Source organism: Rhinatrema bivittatum, chromosome 1 (genome assembly GCF_901001135.1).
Source record: "Rhinatrema bivittatum chromosome 1, aRhiBiv1.1, whole genome shotgun sequence".
NCBI classification, from domain to species: domain Eukaryota; kingdom Metazoa; phylum Chordata; class Amphibia; order Gymnophiona; family Rhinatrematidae; genus Rhinatrema; species Rhinatrema bivittatum.
In genome coordinates this window covers 432,159,234-432,176,219 of record NC_042615.1, presented here as the reverse complement: position 1 = coordinate 432,176,219, position 16,986 = coordinate 432,159,234, and the positions used below count along the sequence as shown (strand labels likewise).

Sequence of the window (16,986 nt, the reverse complement as noted above, 5' to 3'; positions counted from 1 at the left end):
CCCTTCTGAAACCCTGAGACCCTGTTTAATTTGTCTCTTGGCAGTTTCAGCTGCTGATTGAAGTTGCGTGGCCTCTCTTTATCTTCTTCATTCTGATCTCTGTGCGACTTTCCTATCCACCGTATGAACAACATGAATGTAAGTACCATGGCCTCCAGTGGCAAGCGAATCCTCACCCGGAGGGAGGGAAGGGATGAGTGAATAGTGGTGGCTCCCAAAGAATGTCATGACTTGAAACCAAACCTTTTTCTTGGATGTACAATAATAAATGAAATTTGGTATCTTCCTTTTATCTCTTTCCCCCAGTCTAGCTGTATTCATTGTCTTTTTGCACTATGTTCAGCTTTCTGGTGTGGTGTCCACCTTAAAAGTGACAGGTGTCAGAACTTAGCGGCTCAGCCACTCTGCTTATCTGTCTTCCTGTATGCAAGTGTCTAGTCAATTAGCTGGCAAGTTATAGTTATAAAAATTGCCCATCCTATAAAGCAATTAGCAGGATCAGATCATGGCTGTACCATTCCCCCTCCGTATTTTAATTTTTAAGCTCTGCCCCTACGTTTCTTTTCTTCTGAAATGAAGGCAAACTCTAGCTAATACTATGATGCACCTATTGGGCAAAATCATTGTACTTGGAATTGAAAAAGCAAAAGGGGGAAAGCACTCAGAGCCGCCTGAATGAGCCCAGTATCTTTTCCTCCCTGCCCAAGCTGTATGGATGCCAAGGCGCGCGCCCACGCACACACACACACACACACACACACACGCACGCACACTCTCTCTCTCTCTGGGGAAGAACAGCATTTTTTGACTGATGCTTTCAGCACATCTGCAGTCACGTTAAGCGAGTGAGATCATGCCAGCGATCGTCAGGCTTGGGAAAAGGAGGGTGGTGGGGGGGAGGGGGAGGGGCAGGCGTGCATGCTGTTGTGTAAGCCTGCTCTTTACGGGAATACAGAGGGAAAAGAGGAACTGTGTGCAGAGTGAGGCAAAGGGAACAGAATGTAGCTCTGCAATCCCAAGAATGATTCCAGCATTGAGTAAGAAGGGCTTTCAAGCAAAGCAGCCTGGACCCACCAGTTTACAGGCCAGAAGCTTGCCATCGATGTATAACAAGGGGTTGGTTTTTAACGCCTTCTTGCCCATTATTTGCGCTGGCTCAAGGCGCTTCTAGTGCTGTTCCCTTGGGGCTGGTGCTCTGCTCTTTAGGAGGTGGAATGGGTGGCGCTTGTCATGCATTGCTTTGCTGGGGTCCAGAGTGCCTCTCCGGATGGGGAATGGCTCTTTAGTCTGTCCCCGGCTTGCTGCCTGCTGATAGACTTTCTGTGGGTCACTGCGCTTGGCTGAAAGTTACCCAGCACAAGGTTTTGGGTGTTTACGCTGCCCAGTAGTACGCTATGCAGCGACACTGGCATGGATGGCTGGAAGGCAAGCTGACTCAATCCATCCTGCTGAGGGTTTTCTGTTAGATGCATGCAACACTTCCGGTTGTGTTATACATCATGGGTTGTAGCTGAAGCAGTGATTCCCAACTCTTTCTCTCTGGGGACTCACTTTCAAGCTGCAAAATAAAACAGGGGGGACACACCACAGAATAATTTCAAAACTCATTGCAAATGTGGTTTTATCTTATTTATTCATATTCCACTTTTCAGACACTTCAAAGTGGATTGCATTCAGGTGCTGTAGGTATTACTCTGACCCCAGAGAGCTTACAGTCTGAGTTTGTACCTGAGGCAGTGGAAGGTGAAGTGGCTTCTCCAAGATCACAAGGACCAGCAATATGATTTGATCCATGGCTTCCCCCGCTCATTGCTCTAACCACTAGGCTACTCTTTTTTTTTTTAAAGTAATTTATACTGTGCTGTCTTGCTGTCCTGATACATACACTCTGTTTTCCTGTTTGGGCAACAACAATGGGCCTTTACCTCAGGACCCACCTGTACGTCTTCCTGATCCCACTAGTGCAGGGGTACGCAACTCAGGTTGACAAGTGCTGCAAATGGGTCTGGATTTCAGGATATCCACAATGAACACCCGCTCTCCACTTTGATGGTGGGTGGGGAAAAAGGGGAATTGGATTCTGACGATAGTCGATGCTGTTCCCCCGACAGTTACAGTCTGGGGTATCAGGAAGACTGCTCACCACATAAAAATGTCACTAGCAGTAATTTGTTATGGGTTAGGCCAGGGGTGTGTAAATGGGGGGGTGCAACCGAGCTTCCAAGGGGCCGCCAGCAGTCGGGTCAAAAAGACAAGAGTGCCTGCCTCTGCTGCCTGGGGCCAAGAGGAATGTCGTACCACGGGGGAAAGTGCATGCGGCTGCTGGTGGACCCCATTGCACCGGCGGCCGAAAAACAGAGAAAGAGGTCGTGCAGCCACCAGTGGACCCCCATCCCACCGGCGGCTGAGCAAAGGAGGATCCCTTCCTGTCTGTGCAGGCCTGCAGTATTAGAACTCGCGAGAGTAGCACTTTCTCTATTCTGATCTCGCGGTGCACAAGATCAGCATGGAGGAAGTGCTACTCCCACCGATTTTTTTAATATCATGGGGCCTGCACAGAGGAGGAGGCAGCAGAACGGGCTTCAGTGCCAGAAGCAGCGACGAGCTATTGGCTCCTCCCCCGACAGCCATGTGGCGGCGGTGACAGCGGCAGCAGGAATGAGAGAGGCTCAGAGGCTGCTGGCAAAACAAAGAGAGGGGGCCTGTCTTCAGTGTGTGTGTGTGTGTGTATGAATGGGAGCTTGTGTGTGGGTGTGAGAGAGAGACAATGGGTCCCTGCCTGGGGATCTGTCTGAGTGTGTGAGAGAATGGGTGCCTGAGTGGATGTCTGTCTGTGTGTGTGTGTGTGTGTGTGTGTGTGTGTATGAGAGAGAGAATGAGTGCCTCCTTGGTGGTCTGTCTGTGTGTGTGTGTGTGTGTGTGTGAGAGAGAGACAATGGGTCCCTGCCTGGGGATCTGTCTGAGTGTGTGAGAGAATGGGTGCCTGATTGGATGGATGTCTGTGTGTGTGTGTGTGTGTGAGAGAGAATAGTACCTCCTTGGTGGTCTGTCTGTGCGAGTGAGAAAGAATGAGTGCCTCCTTGGTGGTCTGTCTGTGCGTGTGTGTGAGAATGAGTGCCTGCTTGGGGGTCAGTGTGTGTGTGTGTGTGTGTGTGTGTGTGTGTGTGAGAACTTGGGAGTTTGTGTGGGTGAGATCCTGTGTGTGTATGAGGGAATCTGGAGGAGTAGGGGCTTTTGTGTGCATGGGGAGGGAGGGACTCAACCTATGTATGAGAGCATGTGTGTATGTGTGAGAATGAACAAGCAAGTGAGTGTGTATGAGCGAGAGAGGATGAAGTTTGAGTGTCCCCCCCCTAGCCCCCTAATCCTCAACAATCTCAGGGTGCCTGGAAATCAAGTTCCCAGGTATGGACAGTGAGGGCTTTTTAAATCCTATTTAGTTTTAACTATTGGGTGTTGTATACGTGTGCTGTTTTGAAACATTTTATTGTGCTTGGGATATTTAAAAAAAATGTTTTTGACTTTAATAGATGTTGTTCTATTTGTCAGTAGTTTTAAAATAATTCTTTTATTAGTATAGTTTTACTATTATAATTGATGCTTTATGTTTTTTTGATTTTATTTGCTTTATGAGCATTGGTGGTTCTGTTTTTCCATTGTTAGAGTCTTGCTTCTTGGAGTTTCCCTTTCAGTTTTTGTCAGCATATTGTTGGTTCTAATTGGTGATCTTTTTTTCTGTATTTGGTGAAGGTCTGTCCCTGTTCTGTGAGTGTGTAGCACAGCACCTAGAGTGCTTCCTCTGTTATGGAGAGGCTGCAGGTTCGAGTCCCAGCACACTGCTCACTTGCTTCTCCTGGGAAGGTAGGCAAAAAGTCAGTACTAGTCAGCTTTTATATGAAGTCTGCGAAACAAGGCGATAGCAAAAGCCAGAAGAATGCTGGGCTGCATAGAGAGAGGAATATCAAGTAAGAAAAGGGAAGTGATTATTCCCTTGTACAGGTCCTTGGTGAGGCCTCACCTGGAGTACTGTGTTCAGTTCTGGAGACCGTATCTCCGAAGGGACAAAGACAAGATGGAAGCGGTACAGAGAAGGGCGACCAAGAAGGTGGAGGATCTTCATCGGATGACATACGAGGAGAGATTGAAGAATCTAAATATGTACACCCTGGAGGAAAGGAGGAGCAGGGGTGATATGATTCAGACTTTCAGATACTTGAAAAACTTTAATGATCCAAAGACAACGACAAACCTTTTCCGTCTGAAAAAAATCAGCAGAACCAGAGGTCATGAGCTGAGGCTCCAGGGAGGAAGACTAAGAACCAATGTCAGGAAGTAGTTCTTCACGGAAAGGGTGGTGGATGCCTGGAATGCCCTTCCGGAGGAAGTGGTGAAGTCTAAAACTGTGAAAGACTTCAAAGGGGCGTGGGATAAACACTGTGGATCCATCAAGTCTAGTGGGCATAAATATAGAGGAGGCGGTAAAACACTGCACGGAGCGGCAGTAGCCACAGAGGCATTCACGGAGCGGGATGCCAGTGGCCAGTGGTTTGTGTTCCACCTTCACGGAGCGGAAGGATGGAGGGCTGCCATCTCCAAAAAAAAAACAAAAAACAAACAAACAAACAAAACAGAGGTGGGTAAGAGTATGGGGCAGGGGTGTGGCCGCTTGTTACAGCGGTTACTACCCCTGATTGGGCTGGATGTTCACTGGGATGCGGATACGGCGCTGCTCTCTGCATTGGTGAAGGGGTGGAAGGGAATTGGGGCCGGAGGGTGCTGGAAGCCAATAGTGACGGGTGGGAGGGAGAAAAAAAAGGGGCAGGGGGGGAAGATAAAACAAAAAGAAAAATGGATAAACCGTAGCTTGCTGGGCAGACTGGATGTGCCGTTTGGTCTTCTTCTGCCGTCATTTCTATGTTTCTATGTTTCTATGAGAGTGTGTAGTGTCTGTGTAGGGATCTATAGCAATCGGGTTTGTTTGGTTTCCCCAGTAGGTGGTGCATTGGTATTCTAGGACCCAGTGTAATATTTGCAGTGCTGCTTTTTCACAGGTAGGGTTCTTGTTTGAGTTCTTGGTGTTACTACTGTTACGTTATGAAAGGTTTGCTGTCTGTAGATTTTGAGTGTCTTTTTTTTGTAGGGTTTTGTGTTAGTTCACAGTGTGTCTGGCAGAGGAAGCAGTTTGTGCCGCTATTAATGTGAGGAGCTTGCCTGGATGTGGTGTTTATCTGCTTCTCTTTGTGTTTGTGCGTGTCTGATTGCTCCGATCAGCAACCTGAAGAGAATCAAAACTGGAATTTTGAGCCTCTGGCTGGCAGTAGGATTGCCTGCTATTTGGCAAACGGTTCAACAGCTGATTGGTGGGTGAGAGACTTGGACACATATAAATCTATATTATATACACGATGCCATCCAACTTTGGTGGGTGGGGGGGGGGGGGGGGGCCCAACAAATTGCATGGATGGAAGGGGGGGAGGCCCAAGGCTCAAAGTTTGCTCACTCCTGGGTTAGACAGCGATTGGTTTTGATTGTAAAGATGACTTTCCTTAACATAAGGCCTGGGAGTAACCTGCATGGAGAGGCAGTGACCACCATAAGAAGCTTGCGTGGATGGAAGGAACACTTTTATCTTTTTCTGCCGTCAGAACTATACGAGTGTGCATGAGAGTGATTTGCGTGCACTGCCGCCATTGTATGCAGATCTGTCTCGTGCATATTCATTGCGGATATCCTGAAAAATCAGACCTGTTTTGCTGCACTCCAGGACTGCAGTTGCTTCTAGAAGGTGCAGGGCTTTTCTTTTTTTTTTTTTCAGGCATGCTGTGTTAAAAAAAAACCCAACCCCCCCAACAACAACCAAAAACAAAAACCTGTGGATACAAAGACTTGGAGATTAAACAACTTTAACCAACTTTACCTCATTCAAGGGCAGGTTTGGTCCTTGGGGAGGCTGCACAGCCATAGACTAAACATTAGAGGGCTGCAGTAGTTTACCGGCACTTCATGTCATGCCCCCAGCTTTTTTGTTGCCTCTGTCACTATAGCATATTGACTCCTCCTTAGATTTCAGTTATTTTCAGTTGGAGGAAACCCCCAAAGCATAAATCCAGAGATCAACTGGATCTCTGCTCTGCTACTTCGGAAGGAAGCACTAGGGGCAGACTGGATGGGCCTTGCGGTGCTCATATTCCCCTCTGGCTAAAGAGCCCTGCGGCTTACGGGTCAGCTGTTGGCACGGGACCCGCCTGACGTGGCAGCGTCGCGCATCTTTCTCTTTCAGCCCCAGCTGTTTACTGAGAGGTGGAGGAGGAGAGAAGGCAGGACACAGCCAGGGCACCGTCAGACCTGTGAAGCCTGTTGAGCTCTTCAGCTGGTGCAGGGCAGCTGCGATTACAGTAACATTTTTACAGTTTCCTTTCTTATAAGCTTTACAGCTTGACTGAACATTACAAAAATTAGAAATCTAAGAAGGATTTGGGAGCCTCTGTAGACCAACATAAAACATGTAGTACATGAGCTTTGGAAACCACATGGGCTCCTTTTTCAATGCTTTGGCACCGAGAACATGGAAATATTTTTCAGTTTCCATTCCTCCCCTGCCTCCGTACCCATTCTCCTGGGAGCTTCTAGGCCGAAGCTTGGAACATCAGGCTCTTCTGTTCCTCAGCGGGCAGCGTGATTGCAACATCTGCTCTGGCTGGTGCTCCTGCCCGTAAATCAGTTTCATCGAACTGCGGCCTTCTGCAGAGAGACGGGCAATGGGACGCACACAGTGCTGCTTCCTGTTAAAAACCCAGCGCAGAGCCGGAGGGCACAGCCTTGCCGCCAGGCACATGCCCTCAGGGTGACAGAGAATTGTCACAGATTGTTAGGGAATGTGCTCCCTAATTAGTCAGAATAGACACCACAGGTTTATGACTGGGCTCTGCCATTTAAACAATTTTTTAGCATCAAGTAAATTTGTTAAGTTAACCCCCACCTGCCCTGGAGAAAAACTCTAAGCTCAGCAGCTGAGGACTGCACTAATAGCCCCGAATCACTAGCCTTGACTGCAATTTGTGTTTTCCCTGCCTGGTATAAGTTAGCACAGAATCAATCAGCTGGTATCTGATAGTGGAAGGAAAAAATCTTGCTCCCCTGACCCCTGCTTTTATGGTGTAGGGCTCATCTCATTCTGGGGCCAGAGAGATAAGGGTGAAGCAATGCCCCTCTCTGCAAGCATGTAAACATTTACCATAAGCAAATTCCAACTCCCTCCCCACCTTGAGTATTGAAGGCTTCTTTTGCCTAGTGTCAGTAGTGCTGGCCTCCTTACAGTGCACATTACCATTAGCAGCTGAGAAATGTCTCACAGCTTCCTGAATCACAGTTGCATTTTCCATGGCAGTCTTTAGTTGCATGGAACTACCTCTGCCCCAGCACCTCTGGTGAGGCTCCTGGGATTAGCTCCTCTGCAGCCTGCCTCTTTGGAAGATAATAGAGGGAACATGTTGCTAGCTCTGCCTCTTTTTGTAAGTGAGGACACGAAGACATAGAGGGAACCTTTGGGATGAACATTAGAGAATATGAATGTAGTAGAATGAAATTTAAATCTAACAGTGACTTTTGCCTATATTTGGGTTTTTCTATCATCCATCCACTTTCTATGGCAGCCTCCTTCATTTTCTCAGTCAACACCTCCCCTGAGCAGAAAATCAGGCAAATCCTAATCTGTGTTTCTCAATGTCTCTCTTCTGTTGCGATGTGTTTATTCATGAGCAGGGGGCTGGTGATAGTCAATTTTGCGTAACTTTTATTTCCTGCCCCATCCAGGTCATTTTCCCAACAAGGCCATGCCCTCTGCTGGAACGCTGCCGTGGGTGCAGGGAATTATCTGTAACGCTAACAACCCTTGCTTCCGCTATCCAACTCCTGGGGAATCACCTGGAGTGGTCGGAAACTTTAACAAATCCATGTAAGTAGCAGGCGCCACCTTGTTTGCTCTTCCTAATGGCACCGATAACGAGGGGAAACCCTGAATCAAAACTGTGGAGCTGCCGATCTCCCTTCATAGGACAAATCTTCAACGAAGCGCTTCCCTGGCAGCTGCTAAACAATGTTCACTCAAATTGCAGAAACATGAAATAAGCAAGAAATATTCTGGCCTAGATGTACTGAGCCTTTTTCCCTTTGACAGGGGGAGGGCAATTTCCAACGTCGTTTATCCTGGATAAATTGATCCTGTTGGAAAGTTGCGCCCCCCCCCCCCCCCTGAAGCTGGCTGGAAGCATGCAAAGTGCACACTTATAGCCAGATTATAAGGAGGCGTTCATTCCCAAGGGCCACGTTTAGGGCCGATTTTAAAAAGCCTACGCGCGCCGTGCCTATTTTAGAAAGGCCCGCAACGCGGGTGGCGGGGCGGGGGCCAGAGACCATTTGCCGCTGTGTCGGAGGATCGCATGCTGGCAGGCTTCTGGCACGCGCAAGTTGCTCCTGCCCAGAGGCAGGCGCAAGAGGTAAAATAAAGGTCGGTTAGGATTGGTCTAGGGGGCGGGAGGGTTAGAGGAAGGGGAAGGGAGCTTAGGTTAGGAGGTTGGGGAGCTCCCTCCCAGGCCGCTTCGAAATCGGAGTGGCCTGGGAGGGAACGGGGGAAGGTTGTGGGCATCGGCGCACACAAGTTGAACAAATGTGCACCCCCTTGCGCGCGCCGACCCCCGATTTTATAACATGCACGCACCTGCGCACGCATGTTATAAAATCGGGCGCCATGTGCGCTCGCAACCTTTTAAAATCTACCCCTTAGGGTGGGGCAGGAAAGCCACACCTGGAGATTTTGCTTTTCATTGCATTGTGGTGCATTACTTTGCCGCTGTTTAGTAGCCCACAGAGAAAGGGGGCGCACATGTGTTTAATCCCATGCACCTGGCAGGCAGTTCTCAATGGGACACTTTGCAGCTATGTTTCCCTTTTGATAATTTGCTCTTTGTAGCAATACGGGCTATTGAAAAATGCCTCTCCCCCCAAAAAGAATATGGGGAGAATCCCTTCAGGAGATCTGTCCTTTCTAGTTTTGGGACTAGTTTCTTTCTTGGGGTTATTGTCCTGTTGTACCTTAGCTCTGGTATTTAGACTTCTTGGGCTGATGCAATAAATTGTGCAAATGCAGGGAGCTCATGATCAGTGCTGGCGTGTGTAGCACAGGAACTCGCTCTTGTGCTGAGTTTGCTCCTGAGACACGGAGATTCGTGCCAGCTTCAGCCCCATTGTGTGCTGCACAGAAAACGCACAGGGAAGTGTGTGGCAGGCACTTGAGGGCCTTGTCGAAAGTTAATTGCAAAAAGACCTTTTTTGTAAAATGCTCTGGTGGCAGGATTGTGGTGTAACTATATGTTGGGGTGAGCTATGAATTAAAAAAAAATCCCCCTTGCTATTGATTACAAAAGGGGAAGAGAGGTGTTTTACAATTTATTTGTCTATACCATGGTGTCGAAGGTATTGGATTTAATTTTGCATTTTTAGATGAATACATTTGGATACATTTTCTGACATCTTTGCCAGGCCCCTCTCTGCCCCCCCCCCAAATAAAGACACCACCACCACAAGGAATCTCCATAAGAAAAAATTGTTAGTCTGTGTCTTCCTTGGAGTGCATTCTTTCTCTCTGGTTTCCTTTCCTTTGGTGGTCTGGTGGAGGGGGGGAGTCAGTGGGAAGGCAGGGCTGTCACAGGCCTCTGATGCATAACGCTCCTCTCTCCTGTCCATCCCAGTGTCTCTCGTCTGTTTTCGGATGTGAGGAGGTTACTCCTGTACAGCCAGAAGGACTCCAGCGTAAGGGACGCCCAAAGTGTGCTGAGGACGGTGCGGAAGTTGAGAACCTCCAGTTCAGGTCAGTGCCTGCAGATCGAAAATTTCCAAGCCCCCCCCCCCTCTCTGTGTCATACTGGGGTTCAGCAAGCTGCTTGGGGAGATGAGGACGGGAGGTGGAATCCATTCATATTTATAGCTTTTATTGGCTCTTCTTCCCATGTCTTTCACTTTGTTGCTTCTGAAGAAGACAAGAATTCATAGCCTGGGAAAATTGTGAATGCCCCTGTAACGTAGGCTTCCCCATTCTGGTTCATAAGATCCCGCCTAGCCTGGCATAAGCTCGGTTTGACTATTCTACTTACAGTGACATGCAAAAGCCTTCAAAAGATATGAGATTAGAAACTATACACATTGTATGCCCTCAAAACTGGGATGCTTTGATTAACTTGACTATCAAAAAAAAAAATGCATGCGCTTACAAATATGGCTGGAGCACTTTAGTTTTCTATTAAAATGTATAGCATCAACCACTGCCTAAGTGCCAAACTCTCTCACTGGTATTAATAGCTGAATATCTTTTATGAGATATTTGATCTACTGCACTTTGATCAGCAGGAATCCTTACTACCATTTTTCTGTTTCTGGGGGGATAAAGAAGCTTCTTCCCTTTCTTAGATAAGAAAATTCTGTCAAATTTGTCTAATTATCATTGGAAATTATTGTGCTGGCCTCAGCAGGAGCAGATGTCAGGGTGAGGTGGCTGCCTAAGGCGGCACAATTTTGGAGTGGCAAAATGTGCCCCCAAAATACTCCACAGCAGTTGCCTCACCTTGCCAGAAACGTTAAAGGATGAAAGAACCGTGGCAGTGGTGGTGGAAGGTGATGCGCCCGCAGAGTTCCCACTCCCTGCAGGCTAGAATAAGAGCCCTGCGTCTGCACTGGAAAGTGACGTGTCTGCGGGGTTCCCCTTCCCAGCAGGCCAGAAGAAGGGCCCCATGAACTGAGAGAAAAAAAATCTGTGGTGTCAGTGTAGATTGCCTTGTGCCAGTGGAGATTCTACACCACACCGGCAGGAAGAAAAAAAAGACTGAAGGGAAGGGGACCAGCTATGTGAGAGAGGAGATAGGACAAGGCAAGAGAAGGCAGCGTGAGGGATGGGAAAAAGGAGGTGAGTGAGATGGTGTCAAGGGAAGAGAAGGAAGTGAGTGTGTGAGAAGGGAGGAGGGGTAAGTGACAAAGAAGGGAGGGGTGAGAGGGAGGGAAACAGCGAGAAGGGGAGGGCTAAAGGGAGAGAGAGAGTGGAGGGGGAGGTGGTGAGTGAAAGAATGTGAGTTGGAGGAGGGAGTATGAGTGAGAGGATAGAAGAGAGAGAATAGAAAGGAGTAGAGTGAGAAAGGAGGGTAGATAAGTAGGGGTGTGAGTCAAAGGGGAGAAAAGGTAAGGGGTCTGAGTGAGGCAGAAGAGAGGTCCAGCAGGGCCTGAAGAGTGGCGTGGCCATGGCAGAGCCCTTCCCATCATGGCTGGAAGAGGGGCCTGAAGAGTGATGTGGCCAAGACACGGGAGAGGGGGAGGTCCTGAGTGTGTGCATGTGTGTGAGAGTAAGTAAGAGTTTGTGAGAGAGCCTATGCCTTATGTGCATAGGTGAATACGTTTGTGTGAGAGATCCTGTATGCTTGTGTGAGTTTTGTGTAAGAGAGAGAGTGGATGTGAGTGAGAGGCTGTGTGTCTGAGAGAGAGTTTGTATGCATGTGGGAGATAAGGTGTGTGAGAGCCTGTATGAATGTGTGTGTATGAGAGAGAGAGGATTTGTGTGAGCCTGTGTGTGTGAGGGAGAGAGCCTGTGTATGGTTTGTGTGGAAAAGATAAAGGGTGTGCATGAGTCTGTGCGAGTACATGTGTAGGGGAGCCTGTGATATGAGAGAGAGGGTGTGTGTGTGAGAGCATGGGTATGAGAGATACATTGGTATGGATGAGAGCATGGGTATGAGAGAGGGTATGAGAGAGGGAGTTTGTATGTGTGTGTAAGAGGAAAAAGTTTGTGCAGCCCCCTCCCCCAGTCCATGACATCTCAGGGTGACTAGAAATCAGAAGAACCCAAGAATAGAGTGTGGAATTTTATTTATTCTTAGTTTTAATTGTTGGGTAGTGTTTGATGTGTCTGCATTGAAATAATTTATTGGTTTTTGAGAACTTTAAAAAAAATTTTGAGTTTAATTATTCAATGATGTTCTATTGTTCATTAGCGGTTTTGAAATATGTATTCTTTCTATTAGCATAGTTTTACTATTATGATGTGTTATATTTCTTGATTGTATTGTTTTATGAGGAATGATTGTTTTCCATTCTGTATGCACTGCATACAGAATCTGGCTTTTTGCGGTTTCCAGTTCAATTTATTTGCACGTTACTATTTATACCTTATGGTGTCTTTTATTATGTATTTGAGGGTCCATCTGTGTTCTCTGTGTGACTGAGGTGAAGTATTCTTCTGGCATGCAGTTTCTGTGTAGGGATCTATAGCAGCCTGGCTTGCTCTCTTTTCCTAATAGGAGGAGTATTGGTGTTTTAGGGCCTGGTGTAATATTTTCAGTGTTGCCTTTTTATAGATTGGATTGTTATAGTTTGAGTGCTGGCAGTTTGTTCTGTCTTTTTGTGGGAGACTTACAATATTGTAATCTTATTTTGGCTTACTCTGGGCTTTCTGAGGGCCAAGCCCACATCAAACGCACTTTACAATCGACCTAACACCATATGGCTGCAGGTGTCTTTTTGCAGGGTTTTCTGCTTGGCACCACAGCAGGGCACGTAAAAGTAATATACATGTTGTGATACCTCCAGAAGACTATGAATGTCTTTTCTCATGTAAAATCTGTTTTAAGTGCATAAATCTTAATTGAGTTTGGTGAAGGCCGGGAGGGAGAGGACGCAAGGCTGAGATTCATCTGGGGCGCTTAATATCCTTGCAGCAATCTGGAGAGAATGCGCCCCCCCCCCACCCCACACACACACCATTCACCCAGCTCCCATTTCTCCAGGGGGAAAATGCTGGGGAAACGTAGGAGGCAGGTCATAGGGTTCCTGGGAGTGTGGCAGGGTTGGAGGCTTCCTAGAAGTATTATCACTGCCACTCCTCCTGGAGCTTGGACCCCTGCTTTCCTCCTTCTGCAGCATTTCACATCACCAAAAGGGTCAGATGCCAAGCCCCCCCCCCCCACTCACATCTTGGCCCTCTCAATGATTTGAACTGTGCTGAGCGGGGGAGGGGGAGCACCATCACATCCCTCGCCTCAGGCAGCAGATTGCCTTGAGCCGCCCCCCCCCCCCCCCCCGGGCATCAGGAAGCCCAGGTGATGCAACAGAAATGGAGACATATTGACCAAATGACCGTGCTGACATAGGATCTGTCACCAGTCCAGGTTTTCAGCTGTGTTTAGGATTTACAGTGCATGGTTGCTAATCTTAGTGATGCCACCTTGAAAAACTGAGGAGGTGAGGATGACGGAGCCCCTGATACAAGCAGTGACTTGGTGACGCCGATTTTTATTTGTGTGATGGAGATCAGCAGTCGCTATCTCATAAAAAACAAAAAAAAAACATCGCCCGCAAGTGAATCCCTGTGTATGACATGAGAGTTTACGGCCGCCTCGTTGTGCTCATCTTGTCTGTTTGCCTCACCCTGAAGAGATGCCAGCTGGTCACTGTGACCTGTCTGGTGCTCAGTCCGGCCTCTCTGCATCGCCTGAGCTGGAAGCAGAAGGCTGCTGGACAGACTGACTCTTTTTAAAGGCGCATGCGCATCTAATGGATCCTGCTATTAAAAACTCTCCCCTGGGGTCCTCTCTGCCCAGCATTTTCCCTGAGGTTTTCCTGGGAGGAATAAATAATCTTGCTTTATTTTCTTTTGTACTCAAAACAATAATAGACAAGTTTTTGGGGGTTTTTTTTGTCCTCTCGTTGTCCCCACAGAGAAGCTGCCTTTACTTATCCGGGCACTTCTGGGGCAGATATTTGCAGCTTTGACCTGGAGCGTGAACCAGGCCGCCCCGCCCTAGTTTAGCTGGCGGGCAAGTAACGCTGGAGCCGAAGGGCTGCGTTTCAGGAGGGGCTTCCCTGAGCGTCCTTCCTCAGTGACAGCAGATTAGTGGCCGAATCCTCAGCCGCACAGATCCAAAGTGCATCAGATAATTAAGGAAAGGACTGGGGAAAGAGGGAGGGGAGGGCCATCGCTGACAAGTCCTTTAAAAAGTGCTGTGTCATCGCCAGCTCCCGTTATCTCTCCGGCCCTGCTTTTTACGCCGTCTCTGTGCTAGGTCAGCATTTCTGGCTGTGAGCCCGAGGAGGGATGGCTTTTCGCGTATCTTGCTGATGGAAAATGTTTTACTAGCATGGTTTATGGTGGTTCGAATTGGGTGTCTCATGTTCTAAGAAGGAATGGTGGGTGGGCGGCAGCGCTTCAGACGTGTTGACAAAACAGACTTCCAGACTAGAATCTGCTTGTTTTTGCATAAAGTTTAAGAGATTGCTATGCAGCACCACTCAGGCAGATAAGTTCTGACTTGTCTGGCTTAAGTGGCGGCATTTGAATATCAGACTGCGTTCAGCAGCCGCCACTTAGCAGGATAACTACTTATCCAGTTAAATAGTTATCCGACTAAGTGGTAGGCAGGAGGGATATGAGCATAACTGGGAGGAGCTACTTATCTGGCTAACTTAGCTGGATAAGTAGTGATAAGTTAGACGGATAAGTCAGACCTGCTATTGCTACTTATCTGGCTAACTCAAGTTATCTGGGTATATTCAGTGTCGTGGCCGTGTCGCTGGATATCCTGGCTAGGTTAGTTGGATATATTTATCTGGCTACATTCCGTAGCTGGATAGTTTGATTTGAGTATGGACCTCTAAGTTTTTAATTAAAACAAAACATCCCTCCAGAGGTATAGTAGTGGTGCAGAAGTTGAATTTGTTCTGTTAATATCAACCTATCTTAATGGAACCTCCTCCAGTATTGCATATTTGACATCCTCCCTGTAAAGAGGTCTGTCCTGCGTTAAAGCTACCCTTGCTAATTGGGCATCCCCTCAGAGTGCTTATTGGAGGTTTATCGGCAGGTAAAGCACAGTAGCAGTCACTTGTACAATGTGGCAGCACCCTGTGGCCTCCTCTGGCTTCAGAAATTTGGAGCAAGGCTGCAGCACTGGCTCTGCCCTGAGATTGGTCAAAGGGAGGGGTGAATACTAGTAAAAGGGTCTGGGGTTTGTTGCTCTGCCATTACCTCAGGCTGGAAGGGCAGTTGGCTGCACGCCCCTGTGCTCCTCTCCCTTCAGACTCTGGGGTCTGGACTTGCACACAGGTATGAAGGAGAAAAGCCTAGCATCTGCCTTTTCTGGGAAATGCTGAAACTTAGCATCATTTCGATGATGGTGCTGTCCAGTTCATCTTGCAATGAAATGTTGCTGGTGCTGAAGTCCTATTAGTAACCAGGCAGTTATGGGGCTGCTAACAGAGTAAGCTGTGTTTATATGTAGCACGGAAGATTCCTTTTATACAGCTATCCAATTACAAGCAAAGATGTGATGTGCTAAAATCCCTTGAAATAGCAAAATTAAAATTACTATGTATAATAACATACAAAAAATACATTTATTCTTATCAAAATTTCTAAAAATTCAAATTCACAAAAGTCAGTGTACATATACATTACAGATCAAATAAAATTAAAAACCCTATGGACTTCTAACCCACCCAAAAAAATTCAACCCCCTCAGCAGGTCTCTCTCTAGCTGTATTCAAACTCTTATCCGCAGGGAAAAAACAAATCCTCAGCAGAGTTTCACAAATTCATTATTATCACTGATGTCTCAAAATAGTCCACAAATGAGCAACAGAGTATACCATTCCAATATCGGGAATCCAAAAAATAACTTCCAGAGGGACAATTTGAAAACGTGGGGGTGGTTTTAAGCCAGAAAAAGAGTCCTGGATGGATCCTTGGAGAATGGTAAGATCTGGTTTGAAATGAGGCCTGGAGAGAGAGAGATTGTGGAGTGACCACGGAGGCACTCTGATACCATGATCGAGTCATGCTGACCATCTACTGTTTAATTAGATGGCTGAATCTGCTGGAAATTGTTGTCGTTTCTCCAGCACCTTACTTGGGACTGTAGCAGTTGTCCCTGTACATGTAACCTACAAAGGTATCTGCCTGGTCTGTAGATTTGTTATAAACAAGTTTACAGATTCCAACTTTTTTATGATCTTTCTGTGCTAGGGGGCACTAAAAAACTTCAATTTCCTAAAGAGACAATATGATTTCCTGTCATGACACAGAACTAGCCCTATGTCAGTTGTCAAACACACGAACCAAGGTTTCTCTCTCCCTCTCTCTTGCTGACATACAGAAACATGTGGAAACTTGCGTTTAATGTAAAGAAGTCCCTTGGAAATGTTTTGTACTCCATGGAGTACCCCTGGGCAAGCTTGTTGTATTAAAAGAAAGTGTTTCAGATTGTGCACAGCTAGTGTAGTGTGTGCGTTATTTTACGTATATATGGAAATAGACAGATAATGCAACAGTGTTGATGTTTCTAGCATTTTAAATCATTTCTCAGGGGGAAAATGGCTGTGGCAGATGCTGCAGGTAATTGTTGGGGGTTTCCATGGGGGGCCAGCGGATGCAGTCGCATGTGACCTGCAGTAACGTGTTACTCTACATTAAGGACATGTGCTGTATTCGGCAGAGAGGGGCACAAGCAGGGCTCGGTGGCTGAAGGCAGAGGTCGCCTCGCTGAGGGTACAGACGTGGAGCTGCATTGTACAAATAGGTCGGTGCCTGAGAGAGGCAGAGATTCCTCAGGAACTTTGTCCCCGTCATGAGACTGAAGGAATGCAAAAGTGGACTTTTCCAAAATCTTGTTTAATCCTTGTATCCTTGAGGTTTCAGGCCATAAATGAGAAGAATATATTGATGCTCTCAGGTGGCATTATGTAGGAGGGCTCTCAAAGTAGTCCACATAGCTTTTCCTGAGCTGTCCCCTCCTCCCCCCACCATAACTATGTTGGATTGTACCAGCCATGATCCCTAGACAACCGTGCTTGCTCTCCCCTCTCTTCCCAGGAGATCTGCTGATGTTTCACCTTCTTGGATTTTATAAAAGTTCTGGAATATTGAAAGCACAATTGCAGATTTTGATTACAAGATGC

General features: G+C 47.2%; 1 protein-coding gene across 2 annotated transcripts in view; it reads left to right on the top strand.

The window, feature by feature from the left end:
- Positions 1-16,986, top strand: part of ABCA1 (ATP binding cassette subfamily A member 1) — a 212,039-nt gene that overhangs the window by 24,537 nt on the left and 170,516 nt on the right. For both annotated transcript variants that reach the window (XM_029604407.1, XM_029604396.1), the window contains exons 3-5: positions 45-138; positions 7,813-7,954; positions 9,747-9,865. In XM_029604407.1, coding sequence (XP_029460267.1) covers positions 45-138; positions 7,813-7,954; positions 9,747-9,865 — 355 coding nt within the window. The remainder of the gene's footprint in view (positions 1-44; positions 139-7,812; positions 7,955-9,746; positions 9,866-16,986) is intronic.